This window comes from Esox lucius, chromosome 20, assembly GCF_011004845.1.
Source record: "Esox lucius isolate fEsoLuc1 chromosome 20, fEsoLuc1.pri, whole genome shotgun sequence".
NCBI lineage: Eukaryota > Metazoa > Chordata > Actinopteri > Esociformes > Esocidae > Esox > Esox lucius.
The window spans coordinates 41,064,745-41,086,532 of NC_047588.1; the positions used below are offsets into that span (position 1 = coordinate 41,064,745).

Here is a 21,788-nt window from a genome sequence, read left to right on the forward strand (position 1 = left end):
CATTATCACCATCATTATCAACATTACCAGGAGACAAGAATGACCAATCAGCTCAGACAGGCGACTGTGTGTAGACCCATCCTGATGACAAGTATTTATGATATATAGCGCTGTATTACGTTGTTTGTATTATAAATATGATATCAAACATGTCTTCCATTTACATTCTATGGGGATGTTCTTTGATTTTTTGAAAAAAGTTTGGTATCTTACTGATTTTATAAAGAGACGTAAAGACAACTGTGTTATGGCCGTTTGGTGTAAACACATCAAAACAGAATCAATTGAGATTTTATCAAAATGATGAAATATGGTTTGATATCAAAGGCGGAAAGCCCAAATATTTTTTACATTGTATTATAAATTGTATTCATTAGTTTCAGCCTAAAACACTGTAATGTGACAGTAAAGGCATGGGGTATCAGAAAATGCCATGGAAACTTTATTATGGTTTCAATACAATTTTATCATACCATATGACAGAAATGTTCTCCATGGGACATTTGTTTTACAATTCCAGCAGATTCATTTTCTAAATTGTGTCCCAGAAGTCTGTGTTTATGTGTTTATATTGTAGCTGAGAGTGTAGTGATTACATAGCTATGCAACACTTGATACCTGTTACAGAAGTGAATATACAGCTCTGTAAAAAATGAAGAGACCACTGCACCAAAGAAGTTGAAAAGGAATGTTTTGAGTGAGTAACAGAATCGTTAAATTTGCAGTGGTCTCTTAATTTTAACCCTTCTGTTCCTCACTCAAAACCTTCCTCTGATTTTTTGATAAGGAAAGAAAAAGGTCCAGTGGTCTCTTAAATTGTAGGACCCAAAATGTCAAGTTGTAACATCTGGCTGAAAATCGCTTGAGACCATTATGGGTTTAAACTGATGTCCCTTTTAGATAAATATCCCCCTACTGTAACTCAGTCCAACAGAGATAAAACACTGTCACCCTTCAGTTAGGATGTAACTCTGACCTGTTCAGTGGAGTATGGCAGGGACTGGAAATATAAGTGGTACAAAGACAACAAAGTCTATCAAAGTATTGATTCTCAGTATAATAGAGCCACGCTGACTATTAATAGTGTTAAAGAGTCTGACAAAGGTCTCTACTGGTGTCAGGGAATCAGTAACTCAAGACCCACATCTTCATCCACCAGTAATCAGGTCACTATAACTGTGAATGGTGAGTTAGATACTTTGTTGTGTGTTTAATGTTCTTGTCATAATGTCAGTCATGGTCTGTGTTTCAATGTTATTATCTCAGTTTCACACTGAATGAAACTATAAACACAATCTGCGTAGTGTTAGTCCCATGTTTGGCTTAATGTAAATATACTAAACATTTTCCCACAAAACACTATTTTCTCTGAAATGTTTGGCACCTATTTGTTTATATCTCTGTTAGTGACCATTTGACCACCAGACAGGTTTGATTTATCAAGAAGTGACATGTATCTCCTTGATGTTCCCTCTGTCTATTCTAGCCTGTTTACTGTTGTACCTCATTACCTCTTTCAGAAATCCAGGGTTATATCAGTACCTCCAGTCTAAAGACAGAGTTGGTTTCTGGTTTCACAAAAAGGCATCCTTTACCTACTATATCCAGTTGATTATTTCCTTGTAATAATGACCATCCTGCCAATCCTTCACACAGACAACATAGTCTATGGATTACCACACTGGGATCCACTTTGTTACCAGGGACCTTTTCTACACTGATTGAACTTTGACTTTTACGCTCAGTTTACCTGATGCCAGAATCAGTACAGTATTTTCTGATTACTTATGCACTATTGGTACAACTTTAGTTGGCAGAATAGAAATAAAGAGGTAATAACTAGGTTATTTCCAGGAAACAACATGGTAACTACACATCAATAGTAAGCATGTTTCTGCTGAAAATAGTAGGTAACTGCTGGGAAAGTTGTAAGGAAAAACATTTTGTAACTAAAACGGCAACACTAGATAAGGGGATGCTAGTCACCCATTTATCATTTGTTTCTTTATGCTAAAATAACAAGCAGTCTGTAAGGAAAAACAATACAGAATGAAGACCGCTACTACCAGGTCAGAAAATGTCAGTTACCCATCAACAGTTGATATGTTCCACTCCTGTATTTCAGTTATTTCCTGACATTCCTGTTATTTCAGCACAACTCAGTTGTGAAATTCCCCTGCATTTAAAAGACTGTGTAGTTTTACCGACCCCCAGCGGGTTGGAAACGCCCACCATCAACGGGGCACCGTGACACTGTCCTGTACCACACCACACAGGGAAGATGCCCAGACAGGGAAAAAGCACAGCCCCAACCGGGAGTGACACCCCAGTCTGCCACACGGAATGCCAGCGTCTGACCACAAAGACACACATACTGAGCCAAAGCAGAGGGGAGAAACCATGCAACCTCTCCTCCCTCACCCCGGCATGGGGATGAGGAGAGACCGCCCACAAGACCATCTTCATGGAACCAAACGACAGCTTGATCGCCTGAGGCAGGACAGCAGGGTTGGGGAGCAACACAGACCTGCTGCCATCGCCGTTGATGGTGAGACAGCCAGGCTGCATCGTCAGAGCACACAGGTCACTGACCCTCTTATCAGAGGTCAGAGCCAACATCAGTGCCGTCTTCAGAGACTGCATCCTCCACGGTATCTGATCAATGGGTTTGAAATGCGCATCGCACAGAACCTCCAGAACCAAAGCCAAATCCCACTGTGGCAACGTCTGCCTAGCCACCAGCCAGAGACGACGGGACCCGGCCAGAAACAGTTTCACCACCCTGTGTTCACGTCCGCAAACAGCCACCCAAGGTGGGGCCAACCTGAAAGGGAGAAGAAGACACACACTTAACCTGTGCCGAACCGGTTATGGCCGTAACCATGGAAATAGAGTCTCCAGCAGGATGTGTGGATGAGTACAATGGATCTGACATCCACAGTGAGAGAGAGGGAACCCCCCATTCGCCAAACCGGACCCTGCCCAGGCTCCCATACACGCTGGTTGACATGGCGACAGCATGAGGAGGAACCACGGACTCATGGAGTCAGAGACTGAGGGTAGGAAGACCACTCACCAAACCTAACCGGGCATGCAACAGTTGTCTGTAATGAAGTCTCACTCACTGGTAAATAAGGTACAAACACAGCTTTATTTACCAAACACCAGGAGCCCCCCACCAAACACATACAGGGTGGGGAGGCCTCCGAGGGACACTCCCCCCAAAAGGTCATTGTCGAGTTGCCAGAAAGAAGCCTTTACTGCGCCAATAGCAAAAAGAAGCCAGGTTACAATATGTCCAAAAATACCTTGACACACCACACACCTGTAATTTGGAGTGACGTGACCAAAATAGATCTTTATGTTCATAACCATAAGCGCTCTGTTTGGACAAGGGTCTACAAGTCCTATAGTAAACAGAATAACATCACCACTGTGAAGCATGATGTTTTGGGGGTGTTTGAGCTCTAAAAGCACAGGGAATCTTGTGAAAATGTATGGCAAGATGAATGCAGCATGTTATCAGAAAATACTGGCAGACAATTTGCATTCTTCTGCATGAAAGCTATGCATGGGACACACATGGACTATCCAGCATGACAATGACCCTGAGCACAAGGCCAGGTTGACCCTCCAGTGGTTAGGTGAAGGTTCTGGAGTGGCCATCACAGTCTCCTGACCTTAATATCATTTGGCCACTCTGGGGAGATCTCAAACGTGCAATTCATGCAAGATGACCAAAGACTTTGCATGACCTGGAGGCATCTTGCCAAGTCGAATGGGCAGCTATACCACCTGCAAGAAATCAGGGCCTCATAGACAACTTTTACAAAAGACTGCACGCTGTCATTGATGCTGAATGAACCAATACACATTGTTAAGAACAAAGTGTATACAGACTTTTGAACAGGAGTCAGTTCATTTGTTTTGTTTTATTATTGTGCCATTCTGTTATGAACTACATTTGAATGTAAATCCCATAACAAATAAAAGACGTGGTTTGGATGCTCACTCATGTTTTCTTTACAAATGGTACATATATTACCAGTTATCCAAGGGTATGCAAACTTTTGAGCTCAACTGTATCCACCCTGTGCTGCTCCGCCCTTAGCTTCCTCCCAGGACAAGATCCCAATAAGAGGTGTTGTGTAGGGGCGGGGCTCACCTAGCAACATCTGGAAGCTAATGGGGGCGTTGGGTGCGATGCTTATTTGTGGGGTGTGGGTGCGTTTGTGTCACATATTATGAAAAATAATGTGTATATATTTTTTCACCTTTTTATTTTACTCTACAGAGCTTGGCACGGCCCCTGATAAAGTTGCTCAATTGAATATTTTTATTTTTTTGTAAACAATGTATTCAATTTCCGTGTAGTCTTTGTTCATATTTAATATGTTTTGTGTGTTTTCACAGCACTGCCTAATTCTACCCTGACTGTAGAACCAATCTCTCCGTACACTGGAGAGAAAGTTAATCTGACCTGTTCTGCTGGATCTGACAGAGACTGGAGATATAAGTGGTACAATAACAGCAGTATTAATGCAGTAACTCAGTCTGACAGACACTCTACAACAGGAGACACCCTCATCATCAGTAGAGTTGAAGAGTCTGATCAGGGTCTCTACTGGTGTCAGGGAGAGAGAGACTCCAGACCCACATCTACATCCATCAGTAATCAGGTCATTATAACTGTGAAGGGTGAGTTCATTATTTTGTGTTTAGGTTTCTGCTGTTGTCAATTAGTCTGTGTTTCTATGTTATTATTTAATTGTACCTGTACATTATGTACATTCTGGTCTATGAACTGAACACATTGATTTAGTGGTTCATATAATGTTCAGTTTTACAACAGGGCCCTCCACTTTGCTACCAATACTTCTTCTACAGTGACTGACTTTTGACCTTTATTTTCTAATCCAAGCATGTCTCTGAGTCTGAGTCTTTTTCTCCAGCTCCTGGATCCTCTACTTCATTGCTAGTAGGAGTCGTTGTGGGTCTGGTTGTTGGTGTGTTCCTGTTTGTTCTGCTGGTTCTTGTGTGTCGATATAAAAACAGCAAACGTGAGATCTTTACTATTTAGTCTTTTTTAGAAAACAAGTTTAAATAATAACAGTCAACAGCAAAACAAAAAGTATATAACAGCTGCATTTCCTGTTCCAGGTTCCTTTTGTAATAGAACATCCTTGTGAGTAAACCTGTCTGTCTACTGTTGATTTATACTAGATCTATTTTCTATATTTTTATGAGGGTCTCTTTCCCTGTAGATCTCCCCAGACCCAGATCACCAACCAGGATCCCCAGCAGGATCTACTGCAGCATGGTCAGTCCCTCAGACCAGATCTCTGTCATTCTCTGTCTGAAACCTCATACACTGACTTGACAACATTCACTATTCACAACAACATGTTACCTAGTATGAACTCTATGTCCCCTGATATGCAGAGGATGACCGTTTTCCTCTGTCTTCTTCAACCAACAGGTGGCGCTCACCTCTATGACACAATCAATCCATCAGACCACAATGATAGAGGTATACTGTAATGTTGTTGTATCAGTGTGTTGGAGCCCAAGGTATACACTATTCAGTTGTCTTTTGGTACGAATGTGTGCCAACCTACAATTAACCTAATAAAGTTAGTGTGTGTCTGTTTTGTCAGTTGCTAGAGTGAAGTGTGACCAAGTGAACTTGTCTGTATGCTTTAAATTGTTTGTATGTTCTGTGTCAGTTGTTTCTGTACAGTGTGACTAAGGTAGATTATCTCTATATTCTGTGTCAGTTGTTGCTGGTTCTTCTTCTGCTTCTGGGACAGGTGATGTGACTTATGCCCTGATTCAACTCAACCAACTGAAAAAGCAAAAGAAAGGTGATTCTCAACTGATTTAATTTTTTTTTTATAATCAACAGTTCACAGTAATAGAAGGAAAAACTAAAATATACAGGTTTTGGGTCCTCAGGAAAACCATCTGATCCAACAGAAAATCCAGTCTATTCGGAGGTGCAGACAGAGAACGGTACTGGTCAGACCCATTAAAATGTTAACAGTTAAATCAAAATGTGAGACTTTAGTGATTTGGACAAAAAGGATGAATATGAATGAACATATTTATTAATATGTTAATGGGACATGACCATTGTCAGCAGCATCTGGACCTGTTGATGTGACCTATGCAGAGATTGACCTCAATAAGAAGAAGAAGAAGAAGAAGAGAGGTAAGAGTTCATATCCCTGTATGATAAAATCTCCTTGACCCCATGTTGAATGTTATATGTTATTATGTATATACCTGTAGAGATACAAACACTGTCTCCTCATCAACTCCTACAGGATCAACTCCTCCACCAGAGACAGAACCAGTCTATTCTGAAGTAAAGCCAAGAAAAGGTACTGAAACACATCTATTGAAATGTTATGGAAGCAATGCTGTGGTTATGTTTCATTACTTTAGGTTTAAGGGGTTTTGGTTCAAAAACCCCTTAATGATGATTAAAATTATGTATACCGTGACGTCGCCCGGTATGGCGCAGCCGGGGCCCCACCCTGGAGCCAGGCCCGGGGTTGGGGCTCGTATGCGAGCGCCTGGTGGCCGGGCCTTCCCCCATGGGGCCCGGCCGGGCTCAGCCCGAACGGGTGACATGGGGCCGCCCTCCCGTGGGCTCACCACCCACAGGAGGGACCATAAGGGGCCGGTGCAAAGAGGATCGGGCGGCAGTCGAAGGCAGGGGCCTAGACAACCCGATCTCTGGACACGGAAACTAGCTCTAGGGACGTGGAATGTCACCTCGCTGGCGGGGAAGGAGCCTGAGTTAGTGCGTGAGGTTGAGAGGTTCCGATTAGAGGTAGTCGGGATCACCTCTACGCACCGCTTGGGCTCTGGAACCACACTCCTTGAGAGAGGATGGACTCTTCACCACTCTGATGTTGCCCATGGTGAGAGGCGGCGGGCTGGTGTGGGTTTGCTTATAGCTCCCCAGCTCTGCCGCCATGTGTTGGAGTTTACCCCGGTGAACGAGAGGGTCGTTTCCCTGCGCCTACGGGTCGGGGATAGGTCTCTCACTGTTGTTTGTGCCTACGGGCCGAACCGCAGTGCAGAGTACCCGACCTTCTTGGAGTCTCTGGGAGGGGTGCTGGAAAGTGCTCCGACTGGGGACTCTATTGTTCTACTGGGGGACTTCAACGCCCACGTGGGCAACGACAGTGACACCTGGAGGGGCGTGATTGGGAGGAACAGCCCCCCTGATCTGAACCCGAGTGGTGTTCAGTTATTGGACTTCTGTGCTAGTCACAGTTTGTCCATAACGAACACCATGTTCAAGCATAAGGGTGTCCATCAGTGCACGTGGCACCAGGACACCCTAGGCCGCAGGTCGATGATCGACTTTGTTGTCGTCTCATCTGACCTGCGGTTGTATGTCTTGGACACTCGGGTGAAGAGAGGGGCGGAGCTGTCAACTGATCACCACCTGGTGGTGAGTTGGATCCGATGGCGGGGGAAGAAGCTGGACAGACTCGGCAGGCCCAAGCGTACTGTAAGGGTCTGCTGGGAACGTCTGGCCGAGTCTCCTGTCAGAGAGATCTTCAACTCCCACCTCCGGCAGAGCTTCGACTGGATCCCGAGGGAGGCTGGAGATATTGAGTCCGAGTGGACCATGTTCTCCACCGCCATTGTCGAAGCGGCCGCTCGGAGCTGTGGCCGTAAGGTCTCCGGTGCCTGTCGAGGCGGCAATCCCCGAACCCGGAGGTGGACACCGGAAGTAAGGGATGCCGTCAAGCTGAAGAAGGAATCCTATCAGGCCTGGTTGGCTTGTGGGACTCCTGACGCAGCTGACGGGTACCGACAGGCCAAGCGGGCTGCAGCCCGGGTGGTTGTGGAGGCAAAAACTCGGGCCTGGGAGGAGTTCGGTGAGGCCATGGAGAAGGACTATCGGCTGGCCTCGAAGAGATTCTGGCAAACCATCCGGCGCCTCAGGAGAGGGAAACAGTGCCCTACCAACGCTGTTTACAGTAGAGGTGGGCAGCTGTTGACCTCAACTGAGGATGTCGTCGGGCGGTGGAAGGAGTACTTCGAGGATCTCCTCAATCCCGCTGTCACTTCTTCCATTGAGGAAGCAGAGGATGAGGTATCAGAGGTAGACTCGTCCATCACCCGGGCTGAAGTCACTGAGGTGGTCAAGAAACTCCTCGGTGGCAAGGCACCGGGGGTGGATGAGATCCGCCCTGAGTACCTCAAGTCTCTGGATGTTGTGGGGCTGTCTTGGTTGACACGCCTGTGCAAGATCGCGTGGCGGTCGGGGACAGTGCCTCTGGGATGGCAGACCGGGGTGGTGGTCCCTCTTTTTAAGAAGGGGGACCGGAGGGTGTGTTCCAACTATAGGGGGATCACACTTCTCAGCCTCCCTGGGAAAGTCTATGCCAGGGTTCTGGAGAGGAGAATACGGCCGATAGTAGAACCTCGGATTCAGGAGGAACAGTGTGGTTTTCGTCCGGGCCGTGGAACACTGGACCAGCTCTATACCCTCTACAGGGTGTTGGAGGGTTCATGGGAGTTTGCCCAACCAATCCACATGTGTTTTGTGGATTTGGAGAAGGCATTTGACTGTGTCCCTCGTGGCATCTTGTGGAGGGTGCTTGGGGAATATTGGGTCCTGGGTCCTTTGCTAAGGGCTGTCAGGTCCCTGTACAACCGAAGCAGGAGCTTGGTCCGCATTGCCGGCAGTAAGTCAGACTTGTTCCCAGTGCATGTTGGACTCCGGCAGGGCTGCCCTTTGTCACCGGTTCTGTTCGTAATTTTTATGGACAGAATTTCTAGGCGCAGCCAGGGGCCGGAGGGTGTCAGGTTTGGGGACCACACAATTTCGTCTCTGCTCTTTGCAGATGATGTTGTCGTGTTGGCCCCTTCTAACCAGGACCTTCAGCATGCGCTGGGACGGTTTGCAGCCGAGTGTGAAGCGGTGGGGATGAAAATCTGTACCTCCAAATCCGAGGCCATGGTCCTCAGTCGGAAAAGGGTGGCTTGCCCACTTCAGGTTGGTGGAGAGTGCCTGCCTCAAGTGGAGGAGTTTAAGTATCTAGGGGTCTTGTTCACGAGTGAGGGAAAGATGGAACGGGAGATTGACAGACGGATCGGTGCAGCATCTGCAGTAATGCAGTCGATGTATCGTTCTGTCGTGGTGAAGAAAGAGCTGAGCCGCAAGGCGAAGCTCTCGATTTACCAGTCAATCTACGTTCCTACTCTCACCTATGGTCATGAGCTTTGGGTCATGACCGAAAGGACAAGATCCCGGATACAGGCGGCCGAAATGAGCTTTCTCCGCAGGGTGGCCGGGCGATCCCTTAGAGATAGGGTGAGAAGCTCGGTCACCCGGGAGGAGCTCAAGCGGAAGAAGATGGTATGGTATGGTACTTTAGGTTTAAATACATTCCTAGAAAATAATGGGTTCAAACGTGTTGTCCTTATAGGAGAACCTTCTTGGATTCCAGGTTGTACCCTTTTGGTTCGATACAAAATCCTTGTAAAACATTATGTGGCAAAGGTTCTACTTGGAGTAAAGCGGGGTTCTACCTAATACCAAAAAGGGTTCTACCTGGAACCACAGCAACCAAGGTTTCATCAAAGGGATCTTCTTTGTGGACAGCTGATCAACCCTTTAAGGTTCTAAATAGAAAAAACATTCTAAGAGTGTTTGTTCTTATAAACTCCAACATTTTGCAGATCCTTGAGAGAGATGAGAAGCAGGAGCCACCTGGGAACATTTATGTTTATACCCACTCTCCATGTAGACCACAGCATGTACAGAAGACATGATGTTTATACCCACTCTCCATGTAGACCACAGCATGTACAGAAGACATGATGTTTACACCCACTCTCCATGTAGACCACAGCATGTACAGAAGACATGATGTTTATTCCCACTCTCCATGTAGACCACAGCATGTACAGAAGACATGATGTTTATACCCACTCTCCATGTAGACCACAGCATGTCTTCATCTTTTCCAGTAAAACTCAGTGAATGTCCTTTAAAAAAAAAGACATCATGATCACAAAGCCTCTTTCAAATATCACGGCCATCCAGTATTGGTTTTTGGCCTTGTCCCTTGCATACAGAGGTTTCTCCGGATTCTCAGAATCTTTTAATGGTTTTATGTGCAGTAGATGATGAGATCCCCAAACTCTTTGCAATTTTTCATTGAGAAATGTTATTCTTAAATTGTTGCACAATTTGCCTGTGCAGTCTTTCATTGAGTGGTGAACCCCTCCCCATCTTTACTCCAGAAAGACACATCCTCTCTGGGAGGTTCTTTTTATACCCAATCATGTTACTGATTCGTTGCCAATTAACCTAATTAGTTGTGAGATGTTCCTCCAAGTAAATGTTTTGGCATTACACAACTTTTCCAGTCTTTCAAAAAAAAAAAGAAATGTGTTGGGCAACAAAATGCCAACTGGGCAAATATTTTTAAAGAAACATTAAGAGTTTTTGTACTATTTTCTATTCTCCTCTGTTTTTCTTTATATTTTACGCAGTATAAAAATATTTTTGGAAATGGGGTTATATTTGTAAATAGAACTGTAGTACATTAAAATGTTAACAGTTGAATCAAAATGTGAGACATTGGTGATTTGGACAAAAAGGATGAATATGAATGAACATATTTATTAATATGTTAATGGGACATGACCATTGTCAGCAGCATCTGGACCTGTTGATGTGACCTATGCAGAGATTGACCTCAATAAGAAGACCAAGAAGAAGAAAAAGAGAGGTAAGAGTTCATATCCCTGTATGATAAAATCTCCTTGACCCCATGTTGAATGTTATTATGTATATACCTGTAGAGATACAAACACTGTCTCCTCATCAACTCCTACAGGATCAACTCCTCCACCAGAGACAGAACCAGTCTATTCTGAAGTAAAGCCAAGAAAAGGTACTGAAACACATCTATTGAAATGGTATGGAAGCAATGCTGTGGTTATGTTTCATTACTTTAGGTTTAAATACATTCCTAGAAAATAATGGGTTCAAACATGTTGTCCTTATAGGAGAACCTTCTTGGATTCCAGGTTGTACCCTTTTGGTTCGATACAAAATCCTTGTAAAACATTATGTGGCAAAGGTTCTACTTGGAATAAAGCGGGGTTCTACCTAATACCAAAAAGGGTTCTACCTGGAACCACAGCAACCAAGGTTTCATCAAAGGGTTCTTCTTTGTGGACAGCTGATCAACCCTTTAAGGTTCTAAATAGAAAAAACATTCTAAGAGTGTTTGTTCTTATAAACTCCAACATTTTGCAGGTCCTTGAGAGAGATGAGAAGCAGGAGCCACCTGGGAACATTTATGTTTATACCCACTCTCCATGTAGACCACAGCATGTACAGAAGAGTGAACATGATGTTTACACCCACTATTTCATGTAGATCACAGCATGTACAGAAGAATAAACATGATGTTTATACCTACTCTCCATGTTGATCACCACAGCATGTACAGAAGAGTGAACATGATGTTTACACCCACTCTTTCATGTAGACCACAGCATGTACATAAGAGTAAACATGATGTTTACACCCACTCTCCATGTTGATCACCACAGCATGTACAGAAGAGTGAACATGATGTTTACACCCACTCTTTCATGTAGACCACAGCATGTACATAAGAGTAAACATGATGTTTACACCCACTCTCCATGTTGACCACAGCATGTACAGGACTTGATGTTTACACCCACTCTCCATGTAGACCACAGCATGTACAGAAGAGTAAACATGCATAAACCCACGACTGCATACATAAACACACACCCAGACACAGGTGGGAGACCTGCAAAACCAAATTTGGAGTGATTTTTCCTATTTTATTTTGTAAATATACACACTATTTTTAACTTAGATGACATGTAATATCTTACATTTAGTTTTTCTGTTCTTCGATATTCAATAAAAAAAAAATCCCACAGAATGATTAGCTACAGTATAATGAAGTAACTGTTCTGTACTTATGCCATTTCTCTGCAATGTGCATTTCATATCAAACATTGTTTTCATTCACCAGATGATGAGGGTCTTCTTACAGTATGTCTTCATCTTTTCCAGTAAAACTCAGTGAATGTCCTTTAAAAAAAAAAGACAACATGATCACAAAGCCTCTTCCAAATACCACGGCCATCCAGTATTGGTTTTTGGCCTTGTCCCTTGTATACAGAGGTTTCTCCAGATTCTCAGAATCTTTTAATGGTTTTATGTGCAGTAGATGATGAGATCCCCAAACTCTTTGCAATTTTTCATTGAGAAATGTTATTCTTAAATTGTTGCACAATTTGCCTGTGCAGTCTTTCATTGAGTGGTGAACCCCTCCCCATCTTTACTCCAGAAAGACACAGCCTCTCTGGGAGGTTCTTTTTATACCCAATCATGTTACTGATTCGTTGCCAATTAACCTAATTAGTTGTGAGATGTTCCTCCAAGTAAATGTTTTGGCATTACACAACTTTTCCAGTCTTTCAAAAAAAAAAGAAATGTGTTGGGCAACAAAATGCCAAATGGGCAAATATTATTTAAGAAACAATAAGAGTTTTTGTACTATTTTCTATTCTATTCTGTTTTTCTTTATATTTTACACAGTATAAAAATATATTTGTAAATAGAACTGTAGTACAGAAACAAGTCAACATGGAACACATCTGGTTCTGTTTGCTACTCAGTGAGTATTTAGTTTTGTTTCTGTTTGTCTATTAAGGTGAACTTCATCATGCTTCATCCACACTGTCTCTTCCACTGATTTACCCGCCTCATGTTCATTCTTTTATTCATCTTCCAAATATATTGAAAAAAGTAACAGACAGAAGGGCAGTCTATTCATAATCATAGTGGCAATTAAAGGAGGAAAAACATTTATATCATGTATTCATCAAGTGTTAATTCATTGTCATAAAAATGAAAATTGAAGGTGGAAGAGATAAGAACGAGAGAATTATTGACATTTTACTCAGAGGTTGCTACTAGTTGGAGACAAGACAACATACATAAGGTTTTCACTCACATTACATGCAAAAACCTGCATCATTTTCAAGGACTCTACACACCATTTGCAGTTTATTCATTCTACTGCTGGACAGACGTGGACTGTATTCAATGCATGATTGTGTTCCAGTACTGTCATGGTACGGTGAGCAGCAGCGCCACCGTTCCATACACCTTCAGTTCCTATCATCACACGAACGCATCCCGGACTTGTTCTGTGTCACATGTCTTCAATCATCATCCACACCAGGTCCCTATCATCTCGTTAGTATGTGTTTAAATGTTTCTCCTCTGCTCCCCACAGTGTGGATTGTTGTCGTATGTGTTGCTGTTAAATGTAAGTTTCTTTAGAGCGGTGCGTTACTGCTTGAGTCAGCCATTTTCTTTCATTGTGTTTTTGTGCTCTGTGTTTGTTTAAATTAAAAGAACTACAAAGACTACCTCTGCCTGCACCTGGTTCCTTGCTCCCACAACACCGCATTCATTCCAAGTAAACAGTTCCAACACCTTTGTCAAGTTCACAGACGACATTATGGTGGTGTCTATCGCGACAGATTACTGAAAGTAATGTTTTGGAATAGTTTTCTGCTTGCAATGCAGCTTTGCGATGAAGGTTTGAAGCGTTTCCATTCATGAATTTGGACAATGCTTGTTGGAGCTATTTCCTTGTTTTGTAATTAAGTTAATAATTAAATTACTTTTAGTTTCACTTTACAAAACTTGCATGAGTATTTTATTGATGTAGATAGAGAATGTTAATGTTATTTTAGTTAATTTGAGCATCTTTTTGGGACTTTTATTTTGATAGTACTGAGCACCTGTTTGTATGTATGTAATGGTGGTTACACTTAGGACAGGGAGGCACTGGGAAAGGATGTTGGTTTTTTACCAAGGAATGAGAGGCTGCAAACGCTATTGTATGCTTGCTCAAATGGGAAATAAACCACATGAACGATATGCTTGCCTGGACATTGGACTTATTGTGCCCTGCGTAAGATTTAATCTTTAAGTGCCTCAGTGGCCTTTTGAGTTTATTTAGATGTATTTTTTTTTATTTAAGTTGAGGACAAATTGCCATTACAATGCTAATAATGCTAACTAAAGACTGGGGCAGAGCTGAATGATGGATTGTTTTGAAAAAGGTGGTCCTTCTGGAACATCTGTTTGTAATTAACATTTTTGGCCAAACTATCCCTTTAAATACGCCCTCCGAGGACTGGGAATATAGTGCAACGGGGGCTATGTGGACACAGAACAACTACGCCTTTCCCTCACAACTACGCCTTTCTCTAACAATGCCGAGACTGTATACATAGTTGCCCGTCAAAAAAATCACTCATACACACTTCAAACCACACTTTCTCAAAACCATAAATCTACTTCCACAAATCCATCACACCTGACATTCTCAAACCAATCTCATATCTTACCAAATCCTATGAAACGCTCGCAGCCCTGTATCCTCTAAATACATCAGATAAGACAGGGTTGTCTTATGGAATGAGCCCACCAATAGATGCTCCCCGGTCCGTCTCCTCTGACCTTCAGCCCCCATCCCAAGCGCTTAGCATTCCTGCGTGTTGCCCTTGGGTTGTTCACGGTTATTACATTGTGGTTTTCAGAACTGTCTATTCTTGTGGGAAACTGTCTCTTTTGTCTGTCTCAGAGCAACTGCGAGGCCAATGTTCTGTAACACCACATCTGAAACGTTTTCCGTGGGTATCTTCCTAAATCCAATGTCCAGTCGAACCACAGTGGTGGCAGTCATTATCATAAACATAGCTTTTAGCATAGTCTCTTCCTCAACCCCGGATCTGTAGTCTTCTTAACATTATCATAAACGTAGCGGTTAGCAAAGCCCCTTCCTTAACTCCGGGTCTGTAGTCTCCTTATGATTATCCTAAATGTAGCGGTTAGCATAGCCTCTTCCTCAACCCTGGGCCTGTAGTCTTCTTAGCATTATCATAAACGTAGCAGTTAGCAAAGCCCCTTCCTCAACCCTGGGCCTGTAGTCTTCTTAGCATTATCATAAACATAGCAGTTAGCAAAGCCCCTTCCTTAACTCCGGGTCTGTAGTGTCCTTATCATTATCATAAACGTAGCGGTTAGCATAGACTCTTCCTCGACCCCAGGTTTGTAGTCTCCCTATGATTATCATAAATGTAGCGATTAGCATAGCCTCTTCCTCAACCCTGAGCCTGTATTCTTCTTGTCATTATCATAAAAGTAGCGGTTAGCAAAGCCTCTTCCTCAACCCCAGGTCTGTAGTCTTCTTGGATTGTCGCCGCCATGAACCCCGGTTGGGCCATCAGAAGTATCCGGTGTATTCTTCTACCCTCTTTTTTTCTGTTCATGACCCGCGTAGTCTCTCCCGACACGTTTGAAGTGGAGCAAAACGGTTCCCAGTTGGCCTTCAGCATCACCACATCCACTACAACAGAGTTCGGGCCATAGAGCGTTATCTTGGTCACCGGGGGGCTTGGCTACGTCCATCGTGGGGAACTTTTCTCCAGTGTCACAGCGATCGGTGAAGTGCCACCGAGGCTGACCACCGAGGTGGGGATCAAGTCCACGGACCCTGAAAAGGCTGGCAGGGCTGCTTGGAAGGCTGTGGCTGCATCGGAACGTCGCAGTAGGACGGGTGTCGGTCAGAGGGACAGTCTGTGGCGGCTGCTCCGTGTGGCACTGCGTGCTCTCCCCCTCTCTGGCACTCCACCTCGCCAGTGTACTAACCGCCAGCTGGAGAAGATGGCAAACGCACCCCTCACACACACCTGTTTTCATCTCCATCTCCATCTCACCTGTTGTCTCAGTTAGCCACTATATCTATTTCAGTTCCTGGTTTTCACACGCACCTCACAGGTTATTATGTCTGATGGTTTGACCGTGTGGTGCTGCCATTAAAAGACTGAACATTCATTCTCTGTTTTGTTGTAATCATTGTGCCTCTCCTTTTTATGCCCTCGCTTCCCTCGCTCCTCACACAGTCCTGGTCTGCAACATCCTGAGGGGGGCTAGAACACAGAGATCAGCAGACCTTAAACTACCAAGTACACACTGGTCACATGTCCAGTCGCCGTTATGCGTAATGTCCGCTGGCCCATCGTAGGTATGAGTGACCATCAAAGATTTACCACCACACCTCCCCATTCCCCCCATTTACCTGGTGAATCTATGTAAATCGTGATTAACGTGCCTAGCATGCGTTAATGAACTCCTTTGTCCTTTCACAACATTTTAAGGTCTAGCTTTGACTGCAGAATTCAACTTAGCAGTCTAACAGCTGCCCACAAGTAGGTGTCAGTTAACCGAATTGTGTCCTCACCTCCAGAGATCAGTTTTGTCAGTTGCAAGCAGAGAGATGGATTGCAGTTCCAAACCAATAAAAATGGATCCAAAACTATATGGATTAACATGTTCACCCCGCCAGAACAACACTGCCCCACCCCACGCAGGTTGACCCCAGGTCACGGTATCCAGAACAACACTGCCCCACCCCACGCAGGTTAACCCCAGGTCACGGTATCCAGAACAACACTGCCCCACCACACTCAGGTTGACCCCAGGTCACGGTATCCAGACCAACACTGCCCCACCACACGCAGGTTGACCCCAGGTCACGGTATCCAGACCAACACTGCCCCACCACACGCAGGTTGACCCCAGGTCACGGTATCCAGACCAACACTGCCCCACCACACACAGGTTGACCCCAGGTCACGGTATCCAGACCAACACTGCCCCACCACACGCAGGTTGACCCCAGGTCACGGGTATCCAGACCAACACTGCCCCACCCCACGCAGGTTGACCTCAGGTCACGGTATCCAGACCAACACTGCCCCACCACACGCAGGTTGACCCCAGGTCACGGGTATCCAGACCAACACTGCCCCACCACACGCAGGTTGACCCCAGGTCACGGTATCCAGACCAACACTGCCCCACCACACGCAGGTTGACCTCAGGTCACGGTATCCAGACCAACACTGCCCCACCACACGCAGGTTGACCCCACATCCCTCCTAGTACATTTGAAGACCTCTGCATTACAGTATGTGAATATCTCACTTACGCCGAAAAATGTATTGCACAAATATGAATCATTAGAACTATAAAATGAAATAACAAATAATTTAGGGGGGGTTGGCTAACTTTCCATCGGGCTCTCAGGGAGGGCTAACTTTCAGTAGTAGGTGTTTATACACCCACGTGTCGATGATACATATCCCATGCTGTCAGTATATGTGTCACTTGAATTCATTTCCTTTGACCAGTGATTTTTACATAAAAGGTTTTGCTGTACTATGTTATAGTTCTGTATAATGGAAATGTGTTAAAATGTTTGTGTTAATACAAAGGTAATGGTCTAGAAGCATGTAAATGAGGATCCAGGTATTTCAGATTTGTTCCGTTCTCTAATCATTAAGGGTAATGATATTGACTGGGTCATGTTGTTAAAGAGTACTGTTTTGTTGCAGTCTACATCCTAATGAGTAAACTGTTTAAGGATTGATACCAAGGGTTGATTTGGTATCAAGAGGATGGATTTTTATGGACATTTTGAACTTTCTATTGGCTGGTATGTAAATCTTTACTTTGATTGTGACACACATGTCTGTATAGTATCGAAGGATTATTAGGTACTTTGAGCATGTTCTCCTGCCTAGACCAAGAAGGGTGCCAGACCTTTGTTTCTTAGGAATGTGGTCCTTGGGGGGGATGTAAGGTCAGTTGGCCCCTTTGGGTAAACATGACAGCAAACATTATGGCAGGAAAGATAAGGTGGTGGGACAGCCCTCCCTTTAGGTAAAACCTATGTGACACAAGACAGATGGCCAGCAACTTACCACACCCCTTTTTCCTTTATAAATACAAATTGTTCATGTATTAAGTTAGAGACTCCTCGGATGATTATGTTTGTAAGCGTTTGACGCGTCTCTCTATTTTCAAATAAAATATTAAATTGTGCAAGAGAATTTTGTCACTGTTCTTACTCCTTTAAGAGTGTCGATCAATTGGAATTCCCATCACAGATCCTCCTGCCGAACCTCTTGATACCAAGCGGACCCAGAGCATTTACCACGGACCCAGAATGTTTACAGTCCCTGGGCGAAGGTCTTCCTGATAGTGATGGCCAAACGAGGCTTCATTAGCGTTATTTTAGCCGCAGTATATAATGCTTGCAGCACTCAGATTTTCTTTATTCGAATAAAAGCCATCATTAAAATGTATTAGGTAATATGGTTAACAATCCAGTCTGTAAACCAGAACAGACAAGAACAATACACTGTATATATATTATTGAAACAGACAGTAAACACAAAATGTACAGACTAGATTGTTAACTATATTGCCTTGTACATTTCAATGGTGGCTTTTATTTTTTAAAAGCTGAGTCATCATGGTGCTCAAAGAACGGTAATGAAGCCTTGTTTGGCCTTCACTACTTCCTGATACCAAGCGGACCCAGAGCATTTACCTCAGAATGTTCCAGTCCCTGTGTGAAGATCCTCCTGATACCAAGCAGACCCAGAGCATTTACCTCAGAATGTTCCAGTCCCTGGGTGAAGATCCTCCTGATACCAAGCGGACCCAGAGCATTTACCTCAGAATGTTCCAGTCCCTGTGTGAAGATCCTCCTGATACCAAGCAGACCCAGAGCATTTACCTCAGAATGTTCCAGTCCCTGGGTGAAGATCCTCCTGATACCAAGCGGACCCAGAGCATTTACCTCAGAATGTTCCAGTCCCTGGGTGAACGTCCTCCTGATACCAAGCGGACCCAGAGCATTTGACGCAGAATTTTCCGGTCCCTGGGTGAAGATCCTCCTGATACCAAGCGGACCCAGAGCATTTACCTCAGAATGTTCCAGTCCCTGGGTGAACGTCCTCCTGATACCAAGCGGACCCAGAGCATTTGACGCAGAATTTTCTGGTCCCTGTGTGAAGATCCTCCTGATACCAAGCGGACCCAGAGCATTTACCTCAGAATGTTCCAGTCCCTGTGTGAAGATCCTCCTGATACAAAGGAGTGAGGCACATGGGCTCCACATCATGGAATGTGGGTGTATCTGATCCATTGACACTCACTACACTGTATATAATTACACTTGTTTTGGGGACATGTAGCCTTCATAAGTGAACATAGACAGATTGTGATGCTGCCCTCTTCTATACATTTAATACTGTTTCTCCACCTTTATTTACTGAATGTGTGGTTGTGTTAAAACATCAAACTGTGCAATCACTGCTTTAACTTTGGTTTTAATACTGTCAACTTCTTGGCACCAGCTCCAACACTCAACCCACAAAACCTTCCATAACATCACTAACCCTCATACTGAACTGTTAGAAACTGTCTACACCTGATTGGCTCAGCTCGGCCTGTACATCTATTCTCAGTCTTATGTTGCTTTTATGCTTCCTTCTTCATATGCTTCCTCATTTCATAAATACACTTGCTTGCTTGCTTCCTCATTTCCCCTGGAAAATCAAGATTACATTCACACCCTGTGGCCAGATGTCCTTTTTGCAGACACACATTCACACCACTATTTGTAAATGCTACCACTTTACCAGCAGGAAGAGTGAACCTGTTACTTCTATTCTAGCAGCTTCAGCAGAGGTATCGTTAGGACTGGGCGTCCGGGGCTATAGCCTGGTTCAAATGTTGCCCTACCACTTACCCACTTACACACATGATTGACGTATTCAACCAATCATCAAGTCTTTAATTTGAATCAGGTTTTTTGTAATTAGATTATGTATTGTGTGTTTCTGTGTGATTATCATTGTCAGACCTCAGGATTGGCTTTCCATGCGTATACACCGCTTCACTGTTTGTCATCCCGGGGGGGTCCATGTAAGGACAGCTTGCACCCCGGCTCAGCGTCACCACGCTACGCCAGTGTTGGTCTCCCTCACATTTGAAATCAAGCCCACGCCCCTGTCTGTGTACTTGCTTTACTTACAGTTACAGTCAATTCTGAAGCCACTTTTGCAAAACTCTTCACACTCTGCATTTCTAACATTTATCTTGGCCAAACAGTAAATCGCACTTTCAAAACTCACTAAAACCACCAAAACACTTCATACATGTCTCAATGTAAACGTTCTCCTCTCTGGTTGAATGGGTTTCCCTGGGCCTCCCAAAGGTCTCAGAGACAATACATTTTTCATTTGACACTTTTTCTACTTTTACACATGCAGCACACATCTAATCTCGTATTTGGTCTTTCAGATCAGCTTTTTGGGCCAAAATCGTACTTTTTGGAGAAATGTTCTCTGGTCTGATGAAACAAAAATGCAACAGATTGGCCATAATGCCCGTCGTTATGTTTGGAGGAAAAAGGGGGAGTCTTGCAAGCCAAAGAACACCATCCCAATTGGTGTTGGCAGCATCATGTTGTGGGGTGCTGCAAGGACTGGTGCACATCAAAAAATAGATGGCATCATGAGGAAGGAAAATTATGTGGATTATGTGGATATACAACCTGGTCTCAGAAGGATGACGTAGACTATTTTACGAACATTTTAGGCAGGGGATTTCGTAAGATGTATTACGTGCATTAAAATAATGTTAGAGGCGGAATGGAGAAAAAAAAAGTAGTAGACAGAGTTCAAATTGTCAACCTTCCACATCCTAGACAGGCGCGCTACCCACTGCTCCAGTGAGGAACCTGTAACCAGCCTTGGCGAGTGGTGTTGTCACAACAGGAATATGTTTGTTCTTTTGAAATCCTAACCCAAACCATAACCCTAACCTGAACCCTAGAGCTGTGAGATGTAACCCTAACCAAACCTTAACCTAACCTTTTTTGTTTCCTAACTGTAGCCCAAACCTTAAGCCTAACCTTAACCCCGGTGCTGTGAGATCTAAACTTAACCCCAGTGCTGTGATGCCTAACGTTAACCTAACTTTAACGATAACATGCTTTGATAACATATTCTAGCGACCTTGGTGTTGCTGTTACTAATCCTAAATCTACATATCCAGTGTGGGGCAATGGGTAGGGTGACTGCCTTCTCATCCAAATGTCGCCGGTTGGAAGCACAGGTCAAACATTTTGTTAAAAAAGTGTCATTATTTACACGTTTTCATAGCGTTCGTAAATGTCATATGTTTATCTGGCGTTCGTATGTTATTTTATGTTTAAATAGCGCTCGTAACATTTGATACGTTGTAATAGCGTTCATATGATATGTTTCGTTTTAATAATTTCGTTATGAATCATACGTTTTGGTGGCGCATTGTGATGTAACCTAACGTAACGTCACATATCATGTGAAATGGGGTGCCATGGATTTACGTAAAGTAGTCTACGTAGGTTCCTGAGACCAGGTTGGGATATATTGAAGCAACATCTCAAGACATCAGCCTGGAAGTTAACGCTTGGTCACAAATATGTCAGTGGACAATGACCCCAAGCATACTTCCAAAGTGGAGGCAAATGGCTTGAAGACAACAATGTCAAGGTAGTGGAGTGGCCATCACAGAGCCCTGAACTCAATGCTATATAGAAGGTGTGGGCAGAACTGAAAAGACGAGTGTGACCAAGGAGGCCTACAAACCTGACTCAGTTACACCAGTTCTGTCAGGAGGAATGGGTCACAATTCACCCAACTTATTCTTGGAAGCTTGTGGAAACATTTGACCTAATTTGAACAATTTAAAGGCAATGCTACCGCATACTAATTGAGTGTATGTAAACTTCTGACCCACTGGGAATGTGTCGAAAAAAATCAAAGCTGAAATA

At 43.9% G+C, this 21,788-nt stretch overlaps 1 protein-coding gene across 1 annotated transcript in view; it reads left to right on the forward strand.

Annotated features, from left to right (window-relative positions):
• The window catches only part of LOC105008299 (Down syndrome cell adhesion molecule-like), a 30,725-nt gene extending 19,139 nt beyond the window's left edge, over positions 1-11,586 (forward strand). Inside the window, exons 7-18 of the mRNA XM_034289078.1 lie at positions 4,414-4,698; positions 4,953-5,060; positions 5,161-5,185; positions 5,265-5,320; positions 5,480-5,530; positions 5,811-5,864; positions 5,956-6,012; positions 6,140-6,211; positions 6,327-6,383; positions 10,695-10,769; positions 10,878-10,934; positions 11,303-11,586. Of these exons, the coding sequence (XP_034144969.1) occupies positions 4,414-4,698; positions 4,953-5,060; positions 5,161-5,185; positions 5,265-5,320; positions 5,480-5,530; positions 5,811-5,864; positions 5,956-6,012; positions 6,140-6,211; positions 6,327-6,383; positions 10,695-10,769; positions 10,878-10,934; positions 11,303-11,310 (905 nt within the window). The 3' untranslated portion in view covers positions 11,311-11,586. The remainder of the gene's footprint in view (positions 1-4,413; positions 4,699-4,952; positions 5,061-5,160; positions 5,186-5,264; positions 5,321-5,479; positions 5,531-5,810; positions 5,865-5,955; positions 6,013-6,139; positions 6,212-6,326; positions 6,384-10,694; positions 10,770-10,877; positions 10,935-11,302) is intronic.
• The last annotated feature ends 10,202 nt before the right edge of the window (positions 11,587-21,788 follow it).